At 41.2% G+C, this 27,643-nt stretch overlaps 1 protein-coding gene and 1 long non-coding RNA gene across 16 annotated transcripts in view; one reads left to right on the forward strand and one right to left on the reverse strand.

Annotated features, from left to right (window-relative positions):
- The window catches only part of Fife (regulating synaptic membrane exocytosis protein fife), a 434,397-nt gene extending 411,716 nt beyond the window's left edge, over nucleotides 1-22,681 (forward strand). For 3 of the 9 annotated variants that reach the window (XM_071674263.1, XM_071674265.1, XM_071674264.1), the window contains 4 exons: nucleotides 1,652-1,697; nucleotides 6,220-6,296; nucleotides 9,706-9,819; nucleotides 10,320-22,681. In XM_071674263.1, the coding sequence (XP_071530364.1) occupies nucleotides 1,652-1,697; nucleotides 6,220-6,296; nucleotides 9,706-9,819; nucleotides 10,320-10,636 (554 nt within the window). In that variant the 3' untranslated portion in view covers nucleotides 10,637-22,681. The other 6 variants (XR_011714138.1, XR_011714139.1, XM_071674269.1 and 3 more) reach the window with 4 other exon arrangements.
- On the reverse strand, nucleotides 930-25,532 carry LOC139755649 (uncharacterized). Of its 7 annotated transcripts, none has more exons than XR_011714146.1 (7): nucleotides 25,380-25,532; nucleotides 24,420-24,606; nucleotides 5,570-5,673; nucleotides 4,240-4,373; nucleotides 3,928-4,144; nucleotides 1,863-2,373; nucleotides 930-1,166 (listed from the first exon to the last, which is right to left on the reverse strand). It is a non-coding gene; the product is annotated as an uncharacterized lncRNA (long non-coding RNA). The 7 variants fall into 7 exon arrangements; XR_011714145.1 differs by having other exon boundaries at nucleotides 3,887-4,144; XR_011714141.1 differs by having other exon boundaries at nucleotides 1,863-2,072; nucleotides 2,219-4,144.
- Between the last annotated feature and the right edge of the window lie 2,111 nt (nucleotides 25,533-27,643).

The raw sequence follows: 27,643 nt of genomic DNA on the forward strand, positions 1-27,643 counted from the left end.
AAAGACAGTGAAGCTTTGATCTCTCATGTTTCAACCACAGGTCTTGTTCTCTCTGAAGAAGGCCTCTGGTCGAAACATGAGAGATTAAAATGTTACTGACTCATTGTTTCCTTACCACCATACTCCCACTGTCATGAATTCCGTCAATATATGTATGTAATCTTCCCAGGTGCACTTTCGTGTAATAATCAAATCAGGGGAGATATAATCATCTCCCCTGATTTGATTATTACACGAAAGTGCACCTGGGAACTTATTGCGTTTCATTTCCCCGCCGGCTCTTGGGAATATATATATATATATATATAATCCCAGGGGTAGGGGATAAAGAATTCAACCTCCTTATTCCTTGCGTGTCGTAGGCGGCGACTTAAAGGGAGTGGGGCCTGGAAATCCTCCCTTCCGGTTTCCACTTTTGCAAGAGAAGAGAGGATTGTACCTCAGGGGCTCGGTCCTCTGTTGTTGACACTATACCTCGCTAACGCGGGAGACTAGTATGTATATATACATAATGGTGGTTCGGTATGATTTTAGGACCAACTACCAGGGTTCAATACAGTCAAGTGTGTCAAATACATCCACCAACCGGAGTGTTAACCCCTTCTCACTAAAGTGGCCCATCAATCTTTAGTGTATATAATGTGTATATATATCTGGTGATGATGAGGTACCGCTATTACTAGCTTTTTTTTTTTTTCTCAAATTTAGGAGCCAGGTGATGATAATCCATCAAAAGCTCATACTTACGTACAATGAACATGACTCGCAGTTCTCATTGCCTCGTGGATTATGATCATTCCAAGATAAAGACATGAATATAACTGCAGAATTTTATTAAAAAGCAAACAATACATATTCAATAAGATAAAGGTTCAAAATGGAAAAATAATTCATTTTTGAATACACTTTATTGTAGTTTTCATCGCTTCTGATTAATATAACCCCATCCACAAAGTCAGGGTCATTGTCATCCGTTCTGCAGTCGATCTCATTAGCTGGTGTGCTTGCTCGAAGACCCTCTTCATGCGCGTTCCCCCACACGCACATACAGCAGGGCGAGGTCGGTCTCAGTTGTACTTCGTTGGGTTTACCAAGCAGCAACTTAGTAGGGTAGTGGTTGGACCTGCAACATCCCGATCTGTGCCACTGGTCAAGATAAACGTCACCTGTCGATAGATAAGACAAGAGTTAGTAAAAAAGGTCAGAGGATATTTTGTAGATCGATCAATAGAAGGGTAGATATGATATTCTGGATGGTATATAGATGGGAGAATTCTCAGCCCTGACACCAATAGTAATCATAAATGTACTTTTCATGTACATTAGTATTCATTTTGCTTCTAAATCTAACCCTCATCGAGTTAAATATTACGTTCATAGTGAATAGCTATGTGCTTAATCTTATATTAATCACTTACGGTTACTTTAGGTTTACGAGTGTGGATTAAAACCTTCCCTATGCCTCAGTATCAGATACTATTCGCATCTGAACCAGAAGTCCAGCTGGATAATGTACCACCTTTACTCCCGACCATTGTGTGTGTGTGTTTTAAAGACTTTACTGGAGGCGTTGCCCCTCGCACCTCGAGGAGTGACGCATTTCCATTGTCTAACACTAAAAGGCTCCTCTCTTCTCTCCCCAACCCCCTAGGAACACCCAGCAATGGCCGGCCTGACGAAGACGTGAGAACATGGAGGTGAGAAGCTGGGTATATTGGGACGTCGCTTAACGCCAGCCTCCCGCTGCAGTTGGCTGGTGTGGGAGCATGGAAGTGTGTGTGTGTAAGGAATGTATATGTATGTGCAAATGTGTGTTTTCGTTTGTGTGTGTATAGCGTGTGCGAGTGTGACTACCAACTCACCCACCCACATGGTTGACTTGCGAGGTTGAGACTGCCAGAGGTAACCTGGTGGAGGAAGTTCCCATCTTCCACCTACGTACGTGGGTAAGGCATCGGCTGGGGCAGGGTTAACCTGCACAGACCCGATGAGCGGCAACTGGTGATTCCTCAGAAGACAATCAAATCCCAGAATCTCCTGTAACTCGTGTCCACAATAGATGAAGATTCGCCCTGGAAGACACAAGTAATACAGTATTACTATTTTGCTTAGTATATGCTTCATGCGATTAGATAAAGGGGATTAATTTGATACGGTGCTCTTCAATGCCAGCTTGGTCGGTTTAGCTCAGCAGACAAAAGTACTTGTGTGTACTTACCTCATTCCCTGAATACAGAAACTAGTCAAGAAAGGTATTCGATTCATCTGTCAGCCTCCTCATATGCGTTCACATCAGATGGATCAGGTGCATACCTACACCTTCCTTGGGAATAGACTTCAATGAACTAGAGTTGGCAGTCCCAAATCAGCAGCCTGGTAAAAAAGGAAATAAATTCGTTCAAAATACAAATGATTTACTTCTGGTGGTTAAAGAGGAAAAACGGAACGACAATTTCAGCATTTAATGATGTACCCGAGACGCTTTGTGTGACAAGCTGATTAAGTGAATTCTTGAAAATCAAGTTTAAATATACAAAAGTTCTAAAAGCGCAATATCCCTATATGAATTACGCGCTCAAGCATATAGCCTAATCTACACATGCAATTGTTGCGAATTAAACAAATTACGCTTGATTAGGTAAAAGCATACCAAACATTAAGACGAATCTTGTTGAAAGAGGAGGATAACTTCAGGTTACCATTACGTCATGAAAATTGTTCTAAACCAATCTGATGAGGTTGATAAGAGATGATTTGTAACAAATGAAATCTGATGTACCAAAAACAAAATAAGTTGGGCATGAATTGACCGGCGTTAATTGGTAGATCAAACCAAAGTCTCAAATGGAAAATGATTAGGACGTCAACTGTAGAAACATATGCCAAAGCAACGATAAGACATAATAAACGTAACGAAGAAGCGTTATCATTCATATGTGGAGTATGTTATCGAAGCCAGTTTGTTATAACATGTATATGTACTTAACATCCACCTAATCCATATACAGGGCGTTATCAACGGTGAGAATTTCTACACTGTACATTACTTGTAGGTGTGAAAGACCCACATAAATTCATGAATTTGGAGGCAACTCCAAAAATTTGCTAGACAATATCCCCGTTTTACAATATCTCTTCATCGACTGACTGTTAGCACACGAGGGAAGCTTGCCAGTCACTATAGTGCAGCTGCAAAGCTTGTGTTCTGCAAGACGGTTGCAAACCATGTCATTTCCAAATGTTTGACCCCACACTGTACATAAGAAGAGAGGTTCTTAGCCTTTGATATGGGATAGTCCATTCAAATTTCTTGCAAAGTTATCGTGACCCAACCCAAGAACAAACGAGCGTACCTACGACTGAGTAGTAAATACAACCAGAAAAAGGAAAGTATGTAACTAAGGTTTATGAACCCAGCAGAGCAAATAACGATTATAAAATATATATTAACACGGGAGATCTGCTGCTTATGTAGACTTTGGCATCAGAAAAATACAAGTTTTGACCCCGCTCTCGATGGAGTCAAACCCCAAAGGAAAAAAAAATGGCTCGAGAACCTCTGTATCTAAAATCTGTTTGTATATATTTAAACCAAAAGAGTGGATCCTTGGCCTTAATGTCTACGGTGCTATTCCCAGATTTATCACAAGGTAGAAGAAAAATGATTTCGAGGCTTCTTGTAAGGTTCAGTCCTATCCACACTTTCTAAACTGCCACTCAGTTGGAACAAGCTTGAAAGAGTGCTCTACGGCGGTCTCTTTCCTCTCCCTCTCTTGTACATATATCTGAATCATGTGTGTGTTGATGTTTAATGTGTCTTCTAATGTATTTCTCCTAATCTGAATTTACAGTATCATTTTTACTTTGTAAATTCCCCTAAACTGACGTGTATATAGTCTTGACGCTTATCTGGATCATTTCTTGTACCGTGTTCGCTAAGTTGCAGTAAATCTAGACCTCAGAATATGCCACTAAAAATGTTTCTTCTTCCTAGCCGCTGACAACCATCTCGTGTTGACGTGTAGCAGTTGATGCAATTATCTTCATCATGTGCTTCATATTGCGGGTTCGTTCGTGTCCTCCGTTCGGAAAAGGCCATTTAGCGCCGCCTCCCATGTGCTTTCCAATGATCAGTCCTTCTTGCCTGTGGATGGGGAAATTCATTAGTATTTTCACGATTTGTATTCAAGAGTTGATATACATTTCCGAATTAACACCACACGAACGAATCGAGTTTACCTTAGCAGCTAAATCTGTTCCTTTTTCCTCAGAGTTCTTGCCAACTTCTCATCCGTTCGTGCATGGTGCGGACGGGAGTGGATTACACCATCTTCATGTTGCGCACGTTGCTTAACTAAAGATCAGAGTATTTGCTGTGAATCACAAAATAGAATGCATAATCTTAGATATGTAATTATAAACCGTATAACCGTATCACTCGAACGTCCCTGCCATCTGACTATCATATATAGATATGTGCTGCAGCGAAATGTTCTAGCCAGCAAACTTTATACAAAATCTTGGTCAGTATCTTCAAATGGTCCACATGTAGTGGTAGAGAACATCCAAATATTCATTTACCTTTTATCTTTAATATCAATTTCAGTTTTGGCTATCGTCCGATGTAGTTTTAGTACGCCAAGAGTGCCAGAATTAGTGGTATTTATGACAAATTCGATATATTGGATGAATTACAGAATAATCCCAACAATCGTAGTCATAGCTAAAACTTACAACACTTATATGAAGATAATGCTTACGTGATAACCATAATACGTGAGCCAGAGGCCCTTAGAACAACACAACTGAAGCAGAAGAGTAGCGTTTTACAAAACGAGTAGAACCAAGCACCTTCCCACACGTCACCACCACATCACACACATACACTATCCCACCAGGGTTGTGTCAGTAATGGCACACCAGAGAATGGGTTGTCACACACAAGAACTCGCACCAGGATTCAACTAGGCGCCTCTTTACACACACACTTTGTGATGCATTTCAATACAGTCAGTCTGGGCACACATACGCTACTGATGTGCCACACTTGATAATGGTATGGCACGCGCGCACACACCACCACACATACACCACTCTGATCACTACATAGAATGCATTTGTCAGCTTCAATTGGTGTCTCGAATTGATACATTTTGACATACAGAGCCCTCTAGTAAACGAGGAAGACGGCATAGCGAGTGCATACAGATTAGTAGTTTACGCTTTTAATTCGAATGTATTGCTGAGCTTGAGAACAAATCCATCATTGCTCAGACAGGATCGAAACCCATCGAGACCTGATCTTTAGTTAGGACAACGGGCCACAAAGCCTTCTCTCACCACAGTGCCTGTGAACGTTATCAACGTGAAGTAGTGATGGTTTAGAAGTCCAACCAGCAGTTCTCTCTCTTTCTCCCTCCATCTACGTTATTAGACCACTTATTACCTATTATTTTTTTTGTCTTTTTTTTTTTCTTTAGAAGAAGGCTATCATGAGAGTTGTGACCACCACACCGCACGTTATGTTATGCTCTCTCTCTCATACTTCTCTTTCTCTCTCTCTCCGTACATGGGCTCTCCCTCGCCGGCTGTGCGTATGATGTCTTGATGGTGTTGCCTGCCTCATGGTGTCACCCGCTACGTCTCACCACCGTACCTTCTCCACTACTCCTTCTGTGGGCGTTAAACAAAAAAAAAAATCCATCAATAAAAAACTACACATCCATACTCTAACGCTACCCTGGTTGTTTTGATCCTACTGTGCAATCATCTCTCGCTCTCATTTACTCATTTCCTCGCATCTTTCTCGCTTATACTATTACGTACTTTCCCTTTCTCATCTTTATTTTACTGTCATTTTTTCATTTCTCTCTTCCTATCGTTTGCTGTTCGCCTACTCCCTCTGTCCCTCTCCATACCTCTCCCTATTCGTGATCTCGTCTCCCGAACAACACTCCTGTAATCTTCCTTCTTCAAACACCTCCACGCCCCCTACTTTACTCCCGATATGTCCCTCCCTCCCTCCCTTCCCACACAACCATTTCATTCCCCAACCTTCCTCCCACTCGATCTTACACCAACACCTATAAATCCTAACAAACCTACGTCTCCATAATCCACCCTCGCTCGCTCGCTCGCTCCCTCCTTCCTCCCTACCTCTGTTGCCTTTCTCCTCCTCCTGCTCTGCCCTGCCGCCTCCACCTGCGCCTGGTGGAGCAGTGTGACCGGGGACGACACCTCTGCCAACCTCGGGCCAGGTCAGGTTGTGCCTCGGGGCTATAGGGACATCCTCACAGGTCAGTGGTGGGCGTTTGTGTGCTATGCCTTCCTCCCCCTTTCTCTCTGTCTGTCTGCTACATCTCCTCCTGTCTCTTCCACACACCCCACAACCCTCACCATCTCAGGAACCTGTATGTAGTTAGCTCCTGTTACTAGAATATCTGTTGGTTAACTCATGGATACTGTCAGAAAGGTAAATATAATTAACTTGTCATTCTTTTTTTTAAGACTTTTTTCTCCCTGTGTTTTTTGAATGAGTAATTTGACTTTGTTCTTGCTGGAGTGTGCCGGAGGATGGAGTTTAAAGACGTAACTAAAGCACGAGATATGCTTGCGAAGTTTTTGATTACGAAAACGAAATCATTTCACAAATTCTATGCGATGTAAACCACGAGGCATTTCAAAAATTTATGATTACTTCCCGTTAATCATATCAAACGTTAGAATTTATTGATAAAAGCTTAAAAAGAACGTATGTTTGCCTAACTCCCATATACTTTTTCATTCAGGAATGCAGTTCTAAACAAACGAGGATCAACAAATTCAGTGTCTTTACAACTAGTTTTGAGAGATGACAAAACTGATATCTTGAATAAAATGTTCAGAACGAGTTACAAGTGCGTACATAGTCCTCCACCTCATGATCCATACGCCTCTATCAGATAAATTCGAAGGACTTGCAAGGTTTGTGTGCGACCAAATGTCCTTCAACTCATATACATATACAAGATGAACCAGTCATCCCTACAATCCTTGTTCTTCGCTTCGCAGCAGCATTACTCGGTGCTTCAGCATGATGTAGTGTGTAGGTGTTTTTGAGCCAACCTCGGCACGCTGCCAGTGGCTTCCTCCTCTTCCCTCCCTCCCTTCCCCTCTCTATCTAACCTCAGGCTTGTATGATTTTCATTTGCGGCTGAGCTGCCATAACCTGTAATATAGCTTTAAGGCTATGCCGATAGCTTCGTCCTCAGTATGGGACTTGTATTCAAGATTCATTTTGCTTGGTATGGTTGCGAATATTTAGAAGCGCATGGTACCCAGCACGAGGGAAAGGTTTGCACAGCAGCAGCAAATGTTCACGAGCATTTCAAAGATGCAGTGTTCCTCCTGACGAAATGATTGTATATATATACTGAAGACTTTGATATTGCACCCATAGGGCTTTAGGGATGTCGAGTTATCAATTTTTCCCTAGCAGAGAAACGCATATATATAATTTACTTTATGACTTCTCGTCACCAGCATGTTACCAGTTCTAGAATAAAGATTTAACGAAAATGACTCATAATGCTAAAACTTCTCGTAACTTGAACATACTTCAGCGTTCATTAATACCTTCATTTATCATCACCACACGCTTCCTAATGCGATTTTGCCTTCAGAAACGAGTGACAGTTACGCAAAGTTGCCCCTCAAAAGTGTCTTTCATCTCGAGAAGAAATATCTATAGAGCGATAGGGAACGAATGTGTGCCATTGATTCAAGACTAAGCTAGGCTATGGAGCTAATTCTTTTTTTTCTTTTACAAACTCAAAGCCATTTTCTCTCTTATCTGACATGTAGAGATATTGAAAAATCTGATTTCCCTTTAGCATTAATTCATTGATCTTTATGTTGTAAAATTTTAGAATTCGCTTACAGGGACGTACTCCACCATCTGTGAAATCATAAAATGAAACCATTCTTTGTTCTGCATCATTACAATTCCGCTTGAATTCTACGCCAATCGAACCTTCCTTTCAAGATAGTCGTAGTCATAGTATGAAGAGAAGGAAAAGGTGAAGATGGTATGTAGGGAGAATGGGGGGGCGAGGATGTAGTTAGGAGCTAGCGTTTAGTTAAAGGTAGGTAGAAAGGAAAAGACGGAGGAGGAACACTGCATTGTAGGAATTTACGAGATGCTACCTACTGACAGAGTCCAAAATTTAGTATCCCCATTTTCCCCTCGCTGTTTTCATCTACTCATTATGCTAATGCAGTAGATTCTTTTAGAAAAAAAAGTTTGAAATGAACTCTTTAGCTTATGTAGAGGATAAAGACTGGAATATGGCTGTATATAATCTACGTGAGGAGGGTAGTTTCCTGTTAGACTAAGATCTTTGACTTTTACTCTACATTAAGACGATGTCAATCCTGCAGGTTTTAGTTGCTTACAAGAGTAGAAGCTGTAGATATATGCTTAATACTTTATACATTCTAAACTTTTCCTTAATGCTAATAAAGTCTTACATTGTGTTTTATGCAGTAATTATATATAGCACCTTTTATACTAACTGGCACAATTAATGTATTCATAGGAACTATTTGCGTTTTTATTGCACCTTATGTATATATATACATTTTTTTTCACTAAAACTTAGCACTGCACTGCTAAAGGTTATAGTTTTATTTATAGTTTAAGTGCTCCATTCTTTCATTTAGATTGATCCAATGTTACATTGCCCCATCTTCAAAAACAGCTCCCAAATGAAATGAAAGGTAAAGTTCCACTTCAGCTAACTCAAAAGTGTTGCTTGGAGTCTCCCTAACCCACAATCCTACACACATTAGGAAGCCTATTTTATCTAGACACCCCCCATTCTCCTCCCACCCTCTCTTTATGCATCCTCGTCTACAGGATTTTTCGTAGATTCTGCCCATTGTGTTTTTTTCCCCCCAAATGGGGTTCCGCAAGTGTGGTATCTTTTTTTTTTTTGCCGTTCTAGATAGACTATGTTAGATTCTTAGTAACAGTTTGTTAGATTATGGAAAATTGATATTGATTCACTTGCGTATAGCACTCATTTTTTCTATCCTTCTTCAATATATATAACTTATGGCATGTCATGTTTGTGAAACAGTTATGAATAAACAGCGTAGTCATACTTGATATATTTTCCCGTTCCTCTTTTCTAGAACTTAGCATTTCTCTAACAGTTCTTGAAAGAAAAGACTCCTCATTTTGTCATTTTTATGTCTTCATCCATCTCATTCTCAATATAATCCATAAATTCCTAAACAGTATATTCTTAAATTTCACCTAATGACTTTCAAGGTCATTTCCTATGTACAATTTGTTCTTATAGATATCAAAACTGTAAATGTTTTCCACCTTAACTTTATACCTTAACTATCCATCGATATGAAATTCCAGTCTCAAATGGTCGATTCACAGTTAAAACACACGACTAGATTACCTCAACACCCGCTCTCGCATCGTCTCTATCTCTATCTATGCCCTACCCTCCCTGTCTATCTTGCTTTAGTCATATTTATGTCGCTCTGAACCTGCTCTATACATGTGGCCTCTCGTATCCTCCGTCTTTATGTCATTATTCCCCATTCCCTTTACTTCACACCTCTCTCTATCACCACCACCACCAACACCACCACCTTCAACACCACCACCACCACTTTAGAATCTGCAATGGTCGGTCCATTTTGCAGATGACTTCACGCTCGGGGAGATTCACCTGGCGCTCACACTGACCAAGGGTCAACTCGAGGTCGAGGTCAGCAACGCCCGGGGACTCCCCACGGCCGCATCGGGTCAGGAGCCAGGTTGGTAAACAAAAGTGCCCCTAGGGGAGGATGAACTGCTGACAGAACGTGACTGCTTCAGGCCAAAATACAGCAGTTATAATGGATACAGACGGATCCATTTCATTTTTGCCATGAAATGGATCAGTCATGTTTGATCCAGTTATCGAAAGAGAAAAATCTATTTTGCAACTTCTACTCGAGCAAGATGTTGCTTTTTTTTTTTCATGTGGATTCACCCCATATTTACAGTTACTCAAGCTACCTTCAATTATGAGGAAAGGAAGCCAAACACTGCTCGGCAGGTGTATCAAATATACTCGTATTTTTCACATTATCAGACAGACTTAATGTTTTCATTTGCATTATTTTTAAGATGATCATACGGCAGTAATCAGTTTTAACGACCCATTAACAACATTATTGCTCCTCTATCTACCATTTTAGTCCCGGGTATCGCGGTCAACACCACCTAGCTACTCACTCTACGTCTTTATCCCTCCTCATCTTTCTCCTTACAGACACTTACGTGAAGACCTACCTGAAGGACGGTGATCGCCGATTCCAGAAGCGCAAGACCCGTGTGACGCGACACTCCCAGGAGCCGCGCTACGACCAGACGCTGCGCTACGCCGCCCACGACGCTCTCGGGCGCTCCCTCCTCGTCATGGTGTGGGAGCGCCAGAGAGGTTTCGAGCATAACATCGGCATCGGCGTTGCCGAGATCAGCCTTGCCAAGATCGAGCACAGCCAGCAGTCTCTGATCGGCTGGTATCGGCTTCTCCCCGTCAGTAGCGTGATGAGGGTCGATTCTGACTCGGGGGACAGCGTACGCTAGTGAGGGGACACCCTTACGCCCTTACTACCCTTCGTCGCGTGTGCTAGGACAGCTGGGGGCGTACGTGCGCCTTGGCCAAGGGCCGAGACGCCACACACACACCCCCCTCCTCGCCGTATGTAACGGGACAGCTGGGAAACACCTTCCCTACACCTAAGACAGAAGCGCAGTCCTCCCCGTGTTTGCCGGGAGATCTGGAGGACGCCACTACGATATACATTAAGACGTACGTGTCGGAGCAAATTGCTGGCACACTTCAGCTACATCAGATACTACTGCTACACCCCTAGCTGTGTGTGTGTGTATGCTGTGGACGACACCATGGCCACACACATCAGTGAGGTTTATCACTCACTCCCTCCACGTTCGCTTGGACTGCTGATGATGAGGGGAAACATTTGCGGATAAGGTACAAGATTTAAGAGCAGCGTAGTGCCGACAGCCAGTGTGACCGCCAGCCAACTCATAATGAGGGGGAGGGAGGGTAGGGTCTTAGGGGTATATACAAAGTACCTTTTGAAACAGTCGAAATCAGCTGGGTGTTGACGGAGAACGGCTTTGTGAAGGACATAATGGAAAATCTAGCACGCCCTAGAACCATCTCCCTATATAAAAAAATTTACAGAAAAATCATTTCACTTTTGTGACTTAAGAACGACATTACAGAGAGCGGCTAAATATACAAAAAAACGGAAACCAGCGAAGTCAATAGACCAAGCAAGGCAGAAATTCCCCCCCAAGACAACGACAAATACACATTCAGAGTTGCCCATGACATTCAACTCTAATAATGACGATCAAAAACACATTTCAGAGTATTTGTTAAGACAACTAAACCGTGCTCAGTTTACTACGAGAAGAGTGCGAAATAACCAGCTATAAAGGCAAGTGCAGGTGTAACGAACAGGACGGTTAGCGAGGTTACAGCAGAGGCAGAAAACGGGAGTGTGATTGTCGCTGTACATGAACTCCCAAGACGTCTGACACAATGAATAAAAGACGAAGTGACGAGAGCAACCCATGTTCAGATACCAAGCGAAAGGAATACGATCCGTTCACACTCAACATTGCGTTGCTAATTTCAGAGGACCAGGCTGATGCCCTGCGTCGTCTGGCGGGTCGTGGACACGGCGACTGCCAAGACACCGTTCACCTCAAGCATGAAACACGGAACTCGAAGCCTGAGGAACACCTATGCTTTAGTTGTGCCGCTGGCATGACTTCGTACACACAAACACAAGGAATCATGTCGCATTTAGGAACTATACCAATGGTTATCTAGAGCATCATAAGCACACGCCAAATTAGACAGTCGAATTTGAGACTCGAAAGGAAAAATCATTTCGCCTCTCGTCGTTTTCTCGTTACGTGTCATGTGTGTAGTGATCACCCTGTCCGTTTTTCTTCATACTGTGACTAAGAAAAGTCTTTTGTGTGTGTGTGTGTGCGTCTTATAGGTTGCCTGTGGACGTTGCCTTCTTTGATACAACAGAGAGTCGGGGGGACACTTTCCCTAAACTACCTGACAATTTTTTTCGTTTTTATAAATGTGATCAGCAGCCCATAGAAACATTTTTTTCTGAACTGAATGTGGGTTCTTTTAAGTTTCCCACTTCGTGGAATATTCGAAACTATTCAGTGGAAAAACTTTTTTTTAAATCGCTGTTGAAATAGTTCACTGAAGAACCATGTTCAACATTAAGGGAAAAAAAATAGCTATGGTTTTAAATCTTGATGGTAGAATGAAAGAAAATGATTGCTTCAAATATTGACAGTAGGACTATGTGATTTTAAATGTTTGTTGATAACCACCGTGTCTATATGCTCTCCGACACTTGTGTATATGACAATCACTCTTGTGTATAAGAGGTGTCAGAATGGCACTCTAGCTGCCAACGAGTGCCAAGATATGGCAGAAAGGAGGAGGGTCACGAGGTCAGCTGATGTCAATCTCGAGTACCAGATGATTTTTTTTTTTATTATACAAGTTTTGATTCTACAGGAAAATGTTACTTGTAGTTATCGCTCTTGCAACTCCATTCTCACGACAAAAAACTGCATCAGTATTACTGTCAGTATATATTCTCAGTGTTCATTATGCCGATTGAGGCTTAAAGGAAAATTATTGCGAAGATAACGCAAGTATATAGTCGACGTGTTAACAAGATGGAGAATTACGAAGGAATATTTCTTGTTTACCGCAGTATTGGAGATGAATCCCTCGAAACATTTCCTTTGAATATACTGCAAGGAAGAGTTACAGTCGATGTCCTTTTAAATGTCCTTTTTTAACTTCAGGAACGTTCCTTACAAAGTTTGTGTGAGAGTTCGTAAACGTCTGATTTACATTTAAACGAAGGATTATGGCTGGTATTTTTCTTTACAGCCTCAGAACGTCACTGCAAGGATTATATTATATAATTATATAATTATATATATATATATATATATATATATATATATATATATATATATATATATTGCTGGTATTGTATGGATGAGAGGCATCAGCTGGACTTCTCGCCATCCACCTTTCTGGTTATGTGTTGACACACCACCTCCTTAGCCTCTCCCACATCCCTTCCTCAAGAACTAGAATTATCTTGTCATTTTCATTCCTGGTTTTTCCCATTTGCATTAGTGCGTTCCTCTTGTTTTCTCCTTGCTGCCATTCACTGCCCTTCGCAGTAGTTTCCAGGTCACTTTGCACATTTCAGTTCCAGTTTTAACTTCTCCAAACTTACAGCTTTCCGTTTTCTTTCATGCATCTAAATGCCATTAGCATTACTTGATGCAGTACTTCACAAGCAAGATACGCTACATGGTAAAGTCTTCGTTGAATTCTATCATTTTCTTTTCACAGCTTCTTCCTCGTACTTAGAACTTTTCTTTTCGACATCACACTCTGGACCTAGATTGTAGTATGGTTCCCTCACAGAGACCTTAGGTCATTCTTGACAAGCGTTCACCATTTTTCACATGCATGTTCTCAACTTAAACCTTTGACAAGTTGGGGCAGAGTTGTGCTAATTGCTTCGTGAATCTTCAAAAAGAGGACTCTTCTACCTTCAACGACAAATTGATAATGCTCCTTGTGTCATCATGTTAGCCCCTTTTTTTCGACGGGAGGACAAGTTGCCACAAGAGGGAAAGGCAGTTCACGAATTGATCAGTGAACGATACACGTTTCTACATAGAATGATTCCTTCAGGAGACGGACGGGCCGTCCTCCTCAGTACGAAACCTCGCTTCTAAAATGCCTCCCACGTCATGGCAGTAAGCACACTCATCCCCTAACTCTAGTCTCATTTGCCTTTCTTAGGCTGACTCTAAACGCACAAATGCATGCCTCGTATTCCTGATACTGTATCATCTTAATCTTCTTCAAGACAGTGTTCAAGTGTGGTTTAATACTGGGCTTCGTGTTTATATCCTTCTCGGTGTTCTAGAATGGTAAAGTCTTTATGATTTTTCATCTGTCGCTCTCCTTTGGGACGAAAATGATGTTGGAACATATTATATCTTAAGCTCAAAAGACTCTACATGTTAACCTTGTATAGATCCATTCCACCTAAGCGTTGATGGCTGCAGACTGCTGACACTCCTCTCACACCCTGTTTACATTATGCATACTGTAGAAATGTTCATAAATGATTACAATAAGAGTCTTATCATTGTATCTACTTTGGATGGCAGAGGTATGGCCACCAGGGCAGGTCTCTTAGGGTGCATGATAGCCCTGTAACCCTTCATCAATTCGCGTGTTCTATGATAATTCAGTAAGCGGATGCCAGGGTGGGACACAGCCGCCCTCTCTGTGCTAAGCGAGTAGCTTAAACATATGTCTATGCACTCAACTTTGCACAAGCGCAAACACATCTTGAAATCTTTTTTTTTTTCTTCCTATACCTGACTGTGGAATCCAAATAGCAGATAGGAGGATGCATTGTTCCTTAGGGTTTCATAGCTTTTTGAGTATAAAATGTGCTTTGGTTTATAGAGGAAATATACCAATAAAACATTCCGATTGTACAAGACAAAGTGGTTACTGAAGACTGAATTCGCAAAATCTGATTCTCAGATTAAATATAGACGGTTTTTTACAGAATGCCTAATGTAATTGTCACGTTGTAATATTTACCGTTGCTGGAATGCAAGCCTGAACGAACTGGGCCAACTGTACATCAGGGTGTTGCACTCGAACTCTGTCTGTACAGTAAGTCTCTACTCTCTTTCCTATGACCCAGGAAGCTCCTCGCTCCTCGACCACCTCACTTACCGAAGGCGATTATTAGCGATTCCTACACACATCAACAAAAGTGCCCCGAAAATCTACTCCCAACTTCAAAGTAAAACAGACTCGATTGATTTCTGCCCATTAAACCCTCCCTGATTATCCACTCCCAACTTCCCGGTAGAACTAACGATTGAGTCCTGTCCATTACATCCTCCTTCCAGAGTCTTAGCCATTTCCGAGAAAAAAAAATTACTCGTACATTTTCTTCCCTCAACTTTTCGAGTTCATTCGCTTTTGACAACGGATCACTTAACCCAGTGGACCGTAACTCCTTTACTTGTCCGTTCAGGAAACCAAGCTTCCTTCTCACCTGCCCTGGTAAACCACGCTCCCATACATTGTTTTCACCTACCCAGGTAAACCACGTTCCAATACCCTCTCCTGACCTGCACAGGTAAACCATGCTTCCATGCAATGTCCTCACCTACGTAGGTAAACCACGCTCCCATACTATGACCACCTACCGAGGTAAACCACGCTCCCTTACCTTATTCTTGCATACGTTAACCCACTGTACTCTACCATAGGCTACTCTGTAAACTAGTCAGCCACCTTTTGCTTTCCCTATTTCCAGTAAGCTTCACTTCATGGCCACTCCCATCCAGCACTCCTTCTCCCCCAACGTTTCCTCGTTTCCCCTCCTAATCACCTGTTTGGTGTGACGCACAGATACGTCCAATGTGGCAGAGGAAAGACAAACGCGAAGGAAATTCAGGGTTTGAATGACATTCACAGTAACTGAGGGAAACACTACACAGATGTGAATGATCAGTGGAGTGCCTAGTTTGTTAAAGGATGACGACCAAATTCATGTGGGTGGTTTTTCGCTGATCAGGAATGATTACATACGACAATATTCGTCATTTCACATCCGTAAAAGTACAAAGTTTTAAGTTAATCCTGCATATTTACGTATTACGATCAAATTAAGATTTCATGCGAAGATAGTGACGATTGACTACAAGAGATTGCAATATATTGACCTTACATCGGTTAACAAAGAACTTCTTAAAAGTCACTTGTTATAATTTTACGTGTCGAAACCGCTTTAGGATGTAACGAAAATTTCTTTTACCGCCATTTATAGAAGACATTAGGAACTGTACCTCCCTTATTACAAGAAATTGGCGGACATGTATGAAAGAAAAGAAAATGGGACGAGTGTATTCGTCGTGTTCTGTCCTTTTAGCTTGTCATCTACCCTATCTACCCTCCCTTCTACCTAGCGTCAAACGCCCTGAAGTACAGTTTTCCTAAAACGTTGCAAGTGAAAACTGATTTGTAACAGTTTGATTGATCAGTAACCAGGCTGTATAGAAATGCAACTAAATGTATAATTTCACACCGAATCACGTATATGTAAAGACGGTATCTTCCTTTTAATCTACTGTTCAATATGCATGTAAAGAAAAAGGGGTACTCTACTGTCAATTTCAACAGTTCCCTTTGATATTCTCGCATATATATAATGAAATGAAGCATTGTAATAACCTGAAGTATCTTAAAGAAGTATTGTAAATTAATAAAATTGATCCGTTCGTGCAGAAGACAAAATCTGATTCAATCCAGCCTGGCGTCACACATCCTGTTTACACATGTGACGTCATAGTGAATTGGATCTGTGAAAGTGCTTGCGCCTCGGCCAACCAGTCACAAACGCAGTACGAGCGTACTCTGTGATCTTATTGGTTCTTATCTTCTGGACGAGCGGCCCAGTCAGTTGGTGTTGTCACCCAACAGTATAAACTCTGTGTATAGATTGAATATGTAGACATATATTTTGTTGTGTGTTGTGTTGTCATGGGAGATCATGATGGTCTCTTATTACTTTCCTCTCTAACCCACTTTTCGGTGACATTTCCTTTGTAAGATATGATAAGCCATACGATATAATCAACTCCATGTCTTTTAGCAACATTAACTACCAGTTATCTACCAACTGCTGCCTTCAAGTTGTCTTTCTACCGAATGTGTCATGTTTCCTGTTGAACTCTTGCACGTAATGATCGACTTATGTACCAGTCTTATATATATATATATATATATATATATATATATATATATATATATACATATATACCTGTTATTATGAACTACTTCCCTGCTCAGCTGATCATTCGCTGGCTGATAACCTCACATTCGGGGGAATGTGAGGCACACGGTTGTGTTTCACATGGGACTATGTTGTTTGGGGCCCTAAATGTGAGGCATTGGCCAGTGATGTTCAAGAAGGTGGCAGCGGCAACAACCTGGGAGATGACACCATGGCGATCTAATAGCTCAGCCTACATGTGGGATCGGCGAGTGAGGAGACTCGTGTGTGTGCAGGGTCAGTATAGCAACAAGCATACTACAGGTCTTACTGAGCGAGAGGTGTGACGAATGGGACCTGTGATCGACCCTTTCAGTGGGAAGTGTCTGTGATCTGCCATCCGGGATCAGCGATCGATTTCCGCACGAGTCTACAAGTGATCCTAAGTGTCATGGGAGTCATCTCTACCGGTGGGACCAGTTAGCGAGTGACCATGATCGCAAGATTCTTTGGATGACTACATACGGCATGTATGGCAAGATCATGCCTGTAAAATCGAGGGATGCATTGTCTACAGGTCTCTCGTAAAGAAAATTGAACTTATGAATCACGTAGTGACAGCCTAGTATGTCTTTCGCAGGCTTGAAAAATAGAAGCGCCAAGAGGGACGAAGAGGAATATGCCCAACAACCCACAATGGATTGGACCACAGTGCGTCGGGTGCTCAAGACCTTCGCACGGTACTAGTGTCGTCTAGGTCTTCCCAAAGGTAGTTGTGATCCCCGACTGTTCTCAGACGGGGAGCGCCTTGTTGTGAGCAAGTGTTCGTTGTAACACTTATGGCGTTTTGGTGTTCCAGCGGTACTTGTGGTTACCTGAGTGTTCCCAGGAATACTCACGATGCTCATTCCCTATTTGTAAGTGTGACTGGGTGTTCCTTGTGGCGTTTCTGGTGCCCGGGAAATCCTAGCCCTAACTGTGGCGTCCGAATGGTTCTTGCGATACCCCTACCATACTGTGTTGCCTGACATTGTCCGTGTTGGGCTATAGAGTTACTAGCTATAAATACCGTTCATGTGGCAGAGATTCGTCTAAACCTTAAGACCACAATACCAAAATTTTTTGAAATACAAGAGGCAAGTAATGAATCTTCATGAACTTCAAAGGATGATAAGTGGGCTGGGTTTTTTCGGTTCGATGTAAGTTTCGACAATGGGTTCACCCGAAGAAAGAGTAATGAAGTTAAGGAGAGACTAAGTTAAATCGCCCCTTTAGCCTAGGACACGGGGCCCTCGTGCATGCAAGAACCTCTCCGACCCCCCCCACTTCTTTCCCATCACGAGTCTTCAAGTCTCCCGCCGTTCCCAACATGGCTTCTAGAGATCGCCAGTGTTAACATCCCGAAGCCAGGATTCTGGTCAGTCATTCAGCACCAATGCCCCTTCCCCCAAACAAACCACCCAGCCGGCCCAGCCTGCATTGCTATGGGTGATTGGTAACTGCTCGTATTATATCTCCTAAGCAGCCGATAGCCACTATGCAGACATGCTTGCTTGCGACTTCAAGCTTAGAAAAAGAATAGAAAATAAAGGCCCTGAATGCTGACCAGTGTTACGCTGCTGCGCGTAACATTACTCATCTTTGTAGTCTTTTTCACGTGTAAACAATCCCCTCATTTTTTATATACGATGTATCTTGTTGTTAGTTGGTCGCCTTCTGATGTTTTTTCTAGACCACGATTCCTGTTCTGACGTTGACATTCGGGGTACGCGTTAACGGAAAGTTCATCTGCCTGTTTTTACCTCACACTCGAAGTGTTCGTCAGAATTCAATCAGCCTTTGGGCGACTTAAAGAACAGCCTATGTGCAGCTTTAGGTTAGACACTTTGTATACTTTTGACACGGTTATTTGAAGCAGCCCAGGTGTGGTGATGAAGGTATGCTTCACAGTGAAATACAATCATTTACACACGGTAGGCAAGGCCAGTGTGAACACACACAACTCTCCCCACGACAAACACGCAAGACGATCTCGAAACATGAAAATTCAAGTGACGGTTCGTAACCTAAGATGGTAACATCCGCTCTAGGCTCAACGCGTGGCTCAATGACCAGAAGAAAAGAAAAAACACTGTCAAGATTAGTTTTTATACCAAGGTGCTACAACCAATATCACGCAAATCATTATTCTAGTCACGTAAAGATAATTGTCTACGACATTGTGCGCGTCCATGTAATCAACGTATCTTACTAAACCAAAGAAAATTAGAAAAATCTGTATAATTTGTTCATCACTACTACTGGTTCGCGTGTTGTACAATGGACGATTGAGTTGCAAAATACTTTCCCCGCTTCACCTTTGGGCTGCTTCAAGGAATTCCAGAGAAATGTGTATTGGTCGTGATATGATATACTTCCCTCAGATTCTGTTATAAGTAGGAGTTAAGAATCCCTTCCCGAAGATTCTTGTTTCGTGTTGGTTAAGTGGTTTGTTTGTGGGTATAACCCTCTTTCTTGGGTTTCTTTTTTCATTTTTTCCCTCCTAGAGTGATTTCTACCTACAGAGGATATTGCGCGGACCTGCGTCGTAATATTCGACTATTTTGTTTCATTGAAGAAAAAGATGAATAGAATTTGAATCCTTTGTGTTGCGTGGCAAGACAACGTACACAGAACATTTATATTCTCAACTTACAACACAAGTTTTGTTTCTCTGGTAACGCGGTCGTCTGTTTTTGGATATGTATATTACTTTCGCAGCGATAATCATAATTTCGTTAGTCTTGTCCTTTTCAATCTGAACGGAATAGATTTCGCAATAGCGTTAACGCAAGCGTGCTACGGACACGATTTCTTGTCCTTATTGCTTATCACTACATTGTAAGTCTACAGAAGCTGTATAGATCCTATACATATATTTTGTTTAAAGGTAATTTGGATCAGTTATCCAATACAATGAATTCAAAGCTAAAAATGACTAAAGTATAGTACTGAAATTAGATATTCTTCCGGCAAAAGCATATTACTCTTATGATAACCACAAGTAGGTCTATATTCTCGTTCAACATAGCCATCTGTGGCAAACGATGATAAACGAGCGTCGATGGTTTCAAACGCGTTTCTATAATTCTCGAGTTTACCCCCAAATCACTTTGGCAACGTCTCTTCACGCCCTGCGGAGAACACGTCGAGAATAACCTTAAACCAACGAGTAATCTTGCCATCGCCAAGTATGGTAGCCAACAGCACGGCGTGTATTGATTCTCGAGGATGCATCTAGGGCAACTCTCTCACACCGTGTCCTGCTGGGCCAACCACAATAACTCCGGGCTGCAACCAGCACAAAGAGGCGCCTGGGAGGGCTGTTAGACGAGATCTTCCACCTCTATATCTCTCCCTCCCTCCCTCTTTCATATCTATATCTATATATCAACTGAACTATCTGTACCTGTATCTCCATCCTTTTCTCATCTATATCCCTGTTACGTCACGTCTGTTATCTTCCCATTTCTTTCTCTTTGCCTTCCTCTCCGCCCATTCCCAATTAGCGAAAGACGACCTTAACTGTCCCGGAGATTAGAAAGTTACAGTAGTTACGACGCAATAAATACCCCCAGCGAAATACAAGGGTTCAAGGCTGTGGTTTTTGAAGTGGAGGAAAACCTAATATTTGCAAGTGGACAAAAGCCTCCTTTCTTGAAGGTGGATAAAAATTTCCTATGTGAAATATAGCCTGCGGTGACACTCTTCGTTGGGTTCAGTCTGGCTAACCATGTAATAATGCATCTAGTTTAAAGCAAATTCTGTAGTAAATCTTATACAATGCGCCATGTCTACTATTCATAGATCTTCCTGTATATCAAAAAAAAAATCCTTCAACATTTGCCATGTTGCCTCAAAACGTATGAATGAAAATGAAGTTTAAATTTGTTAGCAAAGATCGCGTAAGCATTGAATTTACTATAATCACAATAGGAGTTAGATTTATTTTCACAGCAGTCTATAGGGTAAGAAGGTAGAATTTTCTGTCTCCCACTACAGGGTTTTGCTTGAATCATGTACACTCGTTACCTGTGTACATTATATGAATTATATAGATGCTGCTCTGCGAGGACTATCAAAAGATAATACATTGCCCGAAAGGCTATTCTAATCTCAGTACTGCTCAGTCGAAAAATTGAAAAATTCTAATTTGCGTAAAAACATTACTGCAATCAACTGGTGACCAAATGTCATGGTACCACCTTCAGTGCGTCAAGCGAGCACTTCCTAGTTATAATATTCTTTACAGTTTTCATATCCCTCATTTCTTTTTCTCGTCTTTGATTTATAATAATGATAAAGTGCTTTGGATACTTGGGAATGAACATCTTAGTGCATGAACCACGAGGGATGATAAAATTGTATCAAGAATGACTGTTTGGGAGAATTGGCGTTTGAGGGTATGCTAGTCCCGGCAGTGGTAGATGTATGATGGACGAATCCTGGACCGTGGATGCAAAGGGAGGGTAGAAGAAGCACTTCTTGGGAAGGGAACGCCCGTAGACGATAAGTGATGATACGCGGACTGATCGCAGAAAGAATGACTAGAGTACGAGACCGGAGTAGATGCAAGAGTGATTAGAAGATCCGACCGAGACTTTTGGAAATTGATCGGGTATATGCAAGAATGAAGACAATCTCGAATGGAGGAAAGAAGCAAGGGAAACCGAGGAGTTGAAATGAGGGAAGTGGAGGTTTTGTGGGTATTGGGACCTGAGCTTAATCAAAGCTGACTCCAGGCGGGCATGGGAAATAAATGGATGCGTGTGCTATATGAGGGGGGGAGGGGAATGTTGTCACTGGGCATATGAAGCATGTTGTGCGATATTTGACCGTGGATGATTGGCCCACGACTAAATTTATGTATGACGTAGTATAGTGTCTCCAGATGAGGCAATTGTTCGTTTCTGACGTTTGGGACGTGAAAGTGAACATTTAAATGAAAGCACAACATTATTAATACTTAAAGTTCTTTTTCTATCATTATTATTACAATTCAGAGTGGTAACTGAGTAACCACTTATACATTCATTACCATGCAATGAAATTATATCCTCGTCTATTCCGATTATAATTATTTCTAGACTAATTACCATGATTACCACAAACTAATTTTTCCGAGATTGCAATCCATGATCTATTTCGGTAAGAATGATACATATTCGCAGGGCTTTAAAAAAAAAAAAAAAGAATTTGGCTTTATTATCGTTCATAAAACACAAACTTCATGATCAATGATTAGCCATCCTGTCGAACATTATACTTAGTCCATTACCATTTTAAACTCTCTCCAACCTTACTCTATCATTTTCTTTTTCCTTTGTACGATTATTATTCTGCTCTCCTATATCATTAGTGTGAAGCGATGGGGAATTCTTATGCTTAATTTCTTAAACAGTAAACGGGTTAATGTTAGTCTTGGTAAGTCATTGGATGATTTATTATCATTTGTGTAAATATGCAACACATACAGACACAGTCGTACACACTGACACGTACACATGCCTATATACACTCACGAGATAGTGTTCTGTTTGTGTATGAGCGGTGCCTGTGTGAAGCTACACTAATCAGGTCCACCGAGAGAGATGTACTCCTATGTTGATTGTTAACTGTACATTATCAACTTCTCTGCTGTGTAAATGAAAGTGTAAGAATATACATGTACGTTTCAAAAGGACTATTCATTCCATATATACCTTCCTCGCAATTTTATGAAAAACAACTTCCAAAAACAGGATTATCAAACTATCATATACGTTTTTTTCACATCTTTAAAATGTCTCAAAAGACATGTTTCGGGATACAAGACATGTCCATATGCCTTCACCTATTTTTCATTGGACATCAAGGAATCACCTTTTAGAACAGGATCATCTCAAACTATCGTGCATTTTTCACACTTTTCAAAAGATATTTCGAGAACTTACACGAGAAGCTATAACGAATATTGCGAAAGACCTATCCTAACCACCCTTTATTTCACCCCACCAAATGTAATACTGACAACTACAACAGTTTAAATTTTCAATAATGTGAAGGAAAAAATAGAAGGATAATTTAGCACTATGCGAGTTACTTTTTACGTTTGAAAATATTCGATATAAAGTTGTCATTTGACTCCCCCCAAAATGAAATAGGTCAATCATGAAATTTTACTCCTCCAAATTATTCACTCCATTACCTGCTGGAATGCGCTGTGCTTTTTCGTTCAACTCGACTGAGATAAAACCTACTTGACATTTCCCAGGTCCAGGCTATTTCAAGAGATTTATGACACTGGACTTGGACTTTATGGCGAAATGTCCTTCGTTTATGGACACAAAGGGAGTAAGTGATAAACCGATATTCCACCAGGTAGTATAAAGCCCGGGAGATCCGAGACGTAACGTTATGAAGTTTGGTTCCTGTGTGACCTAATATACCAGTCAGGATGGCTGGGTGCTTTGGTGATCGTGTGTGTGTGTGTGTGTAGGTCGGGACGCGGGATCTTGCATTTCTTACTAGGTTAGGTAGTTTGTCAACTCGTTTTTCAACCCTTACGCAGATGTTCGTATCCAGAAGAAATTATTCCATCGGCATATATTTCATTTTCAAATTCTACAAGTCTTACTTGTGAAAAGAGCGAGGAAAAAATTTGAAAACCACCGGAGTCATTCACTCGATTTTATGCGCCTCGACATTCACTTTATCATTTTATAATCAACATTTGGTCATAAAGGGAGACTAAAAGAAAACACAAGAAGCGAGGAGTCTTTTCGCCATAATACGCCGGCCAACAAAATTGAAATAGAAAAATACCAGCTGTACTATTTTTGGATGATAGATGCCAGCAAATCTCACGTATCCATCTAAAAGCACGTGTACCAATCGCATGTTCAAATATTGAAAGCTTGATGGAAGTCCGCGTATTTCAGAGTGGTCCGAGAGGAGTTTCAGGACAAGATATGAAACGGGAAAGTCTTCAGAGTGAAATCATAGCAAGACTTGCGGTGAGCAGCCTCGGGCTGCAGGAGGCTTTAGAAAGATCCTGAGCAACGCCGGGACTTTTATCAAAAGAAAAATATTGGCCCTGGGGTCATTACCCCAGTCTTGCAAAACGAGTAATTGAATACTTCTTGGTCTCGGGCAAGGCACCAAATGATTTTGCAACCTTCCTTACCGCTACAACAAACCCCAGTCCTGCAGCCAGGAAGCACGTCGGTGCAAAAAGCCCCCCTACTTGGCCAGACCAGGGACCACTACTGCCCTGACGAGGAACCCCCCATACACCATCCCCACAGGTTCGAGATCACCCCACCATCAGGAAGACGAACCAAACCACCAGAGGTTGATGTACAGCCTCACGGAAGTACATACCCTCAACTTCGACGACCTGACCCTCCCACCCCATACCTGAGTACCACTATTACCTGAAGTCTCTGATATGACAGCAGACTTTAGCCGCCCTTCGGGGCGCCTCCAACACGGAGGACGAAGTGCCAGCGTGACTCCTGACGTATCCTCTTCGTGGTAGTTTTCACAGTGGTGCCTCATCTCCGACGTCCACCTTCGGCAGGACTCGCGCGGGACATCGCCTCCGCCCATCACGAACAGCATCTGTAACAAGAAGAGACCAACGGTCAAGCCTACGGCACTCCAGGACCCGCGATACGTGCCACACCCACCTCCTCCTACAGGAGCTGCACGTTAAGACTCGACAACCACGCACTTCCTTCCACAATCCTCCGCTTCACCTGACACCCACCATCAGCAACAAGGCTCCAGTGTCATTAACCGCTCCTTTCCCACCATAATCCTACTGCAGAAGCTCATTGCCCCTGGGCTGTCTCTATTTGTCCCTTATTCACTAAAGCACTATTGTTTCACGGGCTTCTGTTCCCTTCTCAGTGACACCACTCCAACCCAACTACTATAAAGCACATCCCGCTAATAATAATACGCATGTAACATTCATTATAACCTTCCGTTCAAAGTATGATATCTAAAATGTTTATTGAAAAATGCATATAAAAGCCTTACTTCAAATGAATAATCGAAAAAGATACGACTAACATACCTACTTTAAATCGTATTAAAACGTGACAAATTCAAGAAACTTTCCTAGCAGAGAATTGAAATTCTACGATTCATGATCAAATACCGTAACGTATGAAATCTAAAATGTTTGAAAAATTCATATAAACGCCTAACTTCAAATGAAAAAATATACAACATACCTACTTTATCTAAATTCAATTAAAACGTGACAAATTCAAAAAACTATTTCCTAGTCGAGAATTAAAATTCTACGATTCACGATCAAATACTATAACGTTAAAATATACATTTCAAAACAAGATACTTCTACTCAAAGCCTTGATAACACTTACCTAAGAATACAAATGTTGATATCGTTGCTTAAATGGGCTTCTTCCTGCCGGACGGAAGGAGGGCAGTTCTAACACGTCGCTGTCTGGCGGGCGACTAAACCGGAACAGAGGAACTTGCTGCTGACGTTGGTTAGCTCGTATTGCTCACAACGGGAGTTTGGTGATTAGGTAGTTCGTTCGTACAGACCAATCGAAAGGCATTCATTTGCTGCGATTCCTGAGGCATCGCTTCGTCTTGCTAATATATACAAACCAAAGATATCCTTTTTGCGCGTCCCTTCGTTCTAATATACAAAGTATCGTCTACATATCGTCTATAAAACAAGGGTTTGGAATGTGATGGTCACACCCAAAACGCTCGTCCGTGGCATAAAAAAACGCCTTAGTTCAACGTTGATGATTTAATTGTGAACTTATCATGACAACATCCGTTTGTCTAAATGCAACGCCATTGAAGAAAAAGATACAAATCACTTAATCATGAATATAATCCTGCCTCAAACTCATTCACTCAGCGCCTGAACTGTGTTTGTATCTCTGAACACATTGTTTCGTCGAGTTTCATATTTGTAAACAATATTACGTTAAAGCTGGCCATAGCGCAACTACTGAAATCCAATTTCATACATTTATTTCATGTATGGGAAAGGATTCTTTATTGTAAACTCATGATTGATTATCGGTGATATCACTAGGAGTAATAATCTAGCTAGACTTTTAAGTGCCCTTCGCACAGAGTATAAGTCTCATGGGATAATCTTCCGTATGAACCTTTGGCGGACCGTACTTAACGCCTTGTCGGATGCCAGATACATATAAGTATGCATGTTTCATCAATAACACCAGCTCGCTTTTAGATTTCTTGAGACTTTTAGTTTTCTATATACATTTCATGATCAAGGGAAATGTATCACAATCACAATCTGTCTGTTGGAATTTAGTTCTGTCCTGCAGTAATCGTAATAGATTTTGTAAATGAACATCTCTGTTTGATAGAACAACCCCATTGCCTCTTTTCAGGCCCTCTTGTTAAAGCAGTTCAGGGCGCCATCTGACATCAACCGACACAACTAAAATGAATATTCATAGAAAATGGGAAGTCAGAAAGAATTTTTTTTTCATTTATGGGTAACGTTGATACTCTTTACTTATTTTAGGAGTAGCTTGGTATTTTCATAGAACGTACAATATATCTATCTATCTATCTATCTATCTATCTATATATATATATATATATATATATATATATATATATATATATATATATATATATATATATATATATATATATGTATATATATATATATATATCACTTCCTTGCGTAGGTGGACGTCCCCTAATTCCCATCTCTACATAACCTCGTTACGCATCAATTGGTCTTCTGTGACGCGCTTGGTCTATATATGCTACCTACCCTGTCACTCTCCTCTCAGAGTGGAGTTCCCCGAGGGGAGTAATTGGAGCACCCATTAAGGTTAATAAGGTCCGGATTGCAGGATTGACTTCCGTGTAATACGATATTCAGCACTCCTTGGAGATACGCCCTCAAGGTATCTGATCACTGAATGGGGGTTGTATCTCTTCCTTCCTGATCTTCGTATCAAACTTGAGATCATTTATTATTTCTATGTATATGCAGGAAAATCATGAAAAGAATTCGGGATTCGGAAGTATATTGGAAGCTACAAGTCGATTGAAACCCGAAGCCACAAGTGTTTTTTCGTGATAATTCACATCTTCAGGGATAGAATATACATATATATATATATATATATATATATATATATATATATATATATATATATATATATATATATAGATAGATAGATAGATAGATACATACATACATACATACATACATACATAGATATAAGATTCTTCATCAATGACTTCCCTCTTTCCAAAGTATGAAACGTGGTTATCCCACAAACAACAGTTGCATATAACACACATTGAGAGACATGACCGGAGAGCAATCGTCAGACAGTAACCTGACTTTAGCGCGAGTTTAATCACAGTTTGAAAGAAAAACGTAAAGAGAAAAAAAATCATTAGAGTATGCTAATTAATATCGCAACTTGTGATCTTTTTTTTCCCCTTCGTTCTTTAGCCTGCTGCTCATGACGTGTGGGTTATGAGCAGATATGAGAAATCGTGTCGAAAAATCACAGTTGATCTCACAAATGTCCTTTAAATAGTCCTTTCTCTCATTCGCCATCCATGTTTAGCTACAGCATATTATCGCATCCTTGTATATTCTTCT

Source organism: Panulirus ornatus, chromosome 19 (assembly GCF_036320965.1).
Source record: "Panulirus ornatus isolate Po-2019 chromosome 19, ASM3632096v1, whole genome shotgun sequence".
NCBI classification, from domain to species: Eukaryota; Metazoa; Arthropoda; class Malacostraca; order Decapoda; family Palinuridae; genus Panulirus; species Panulirus ornatus.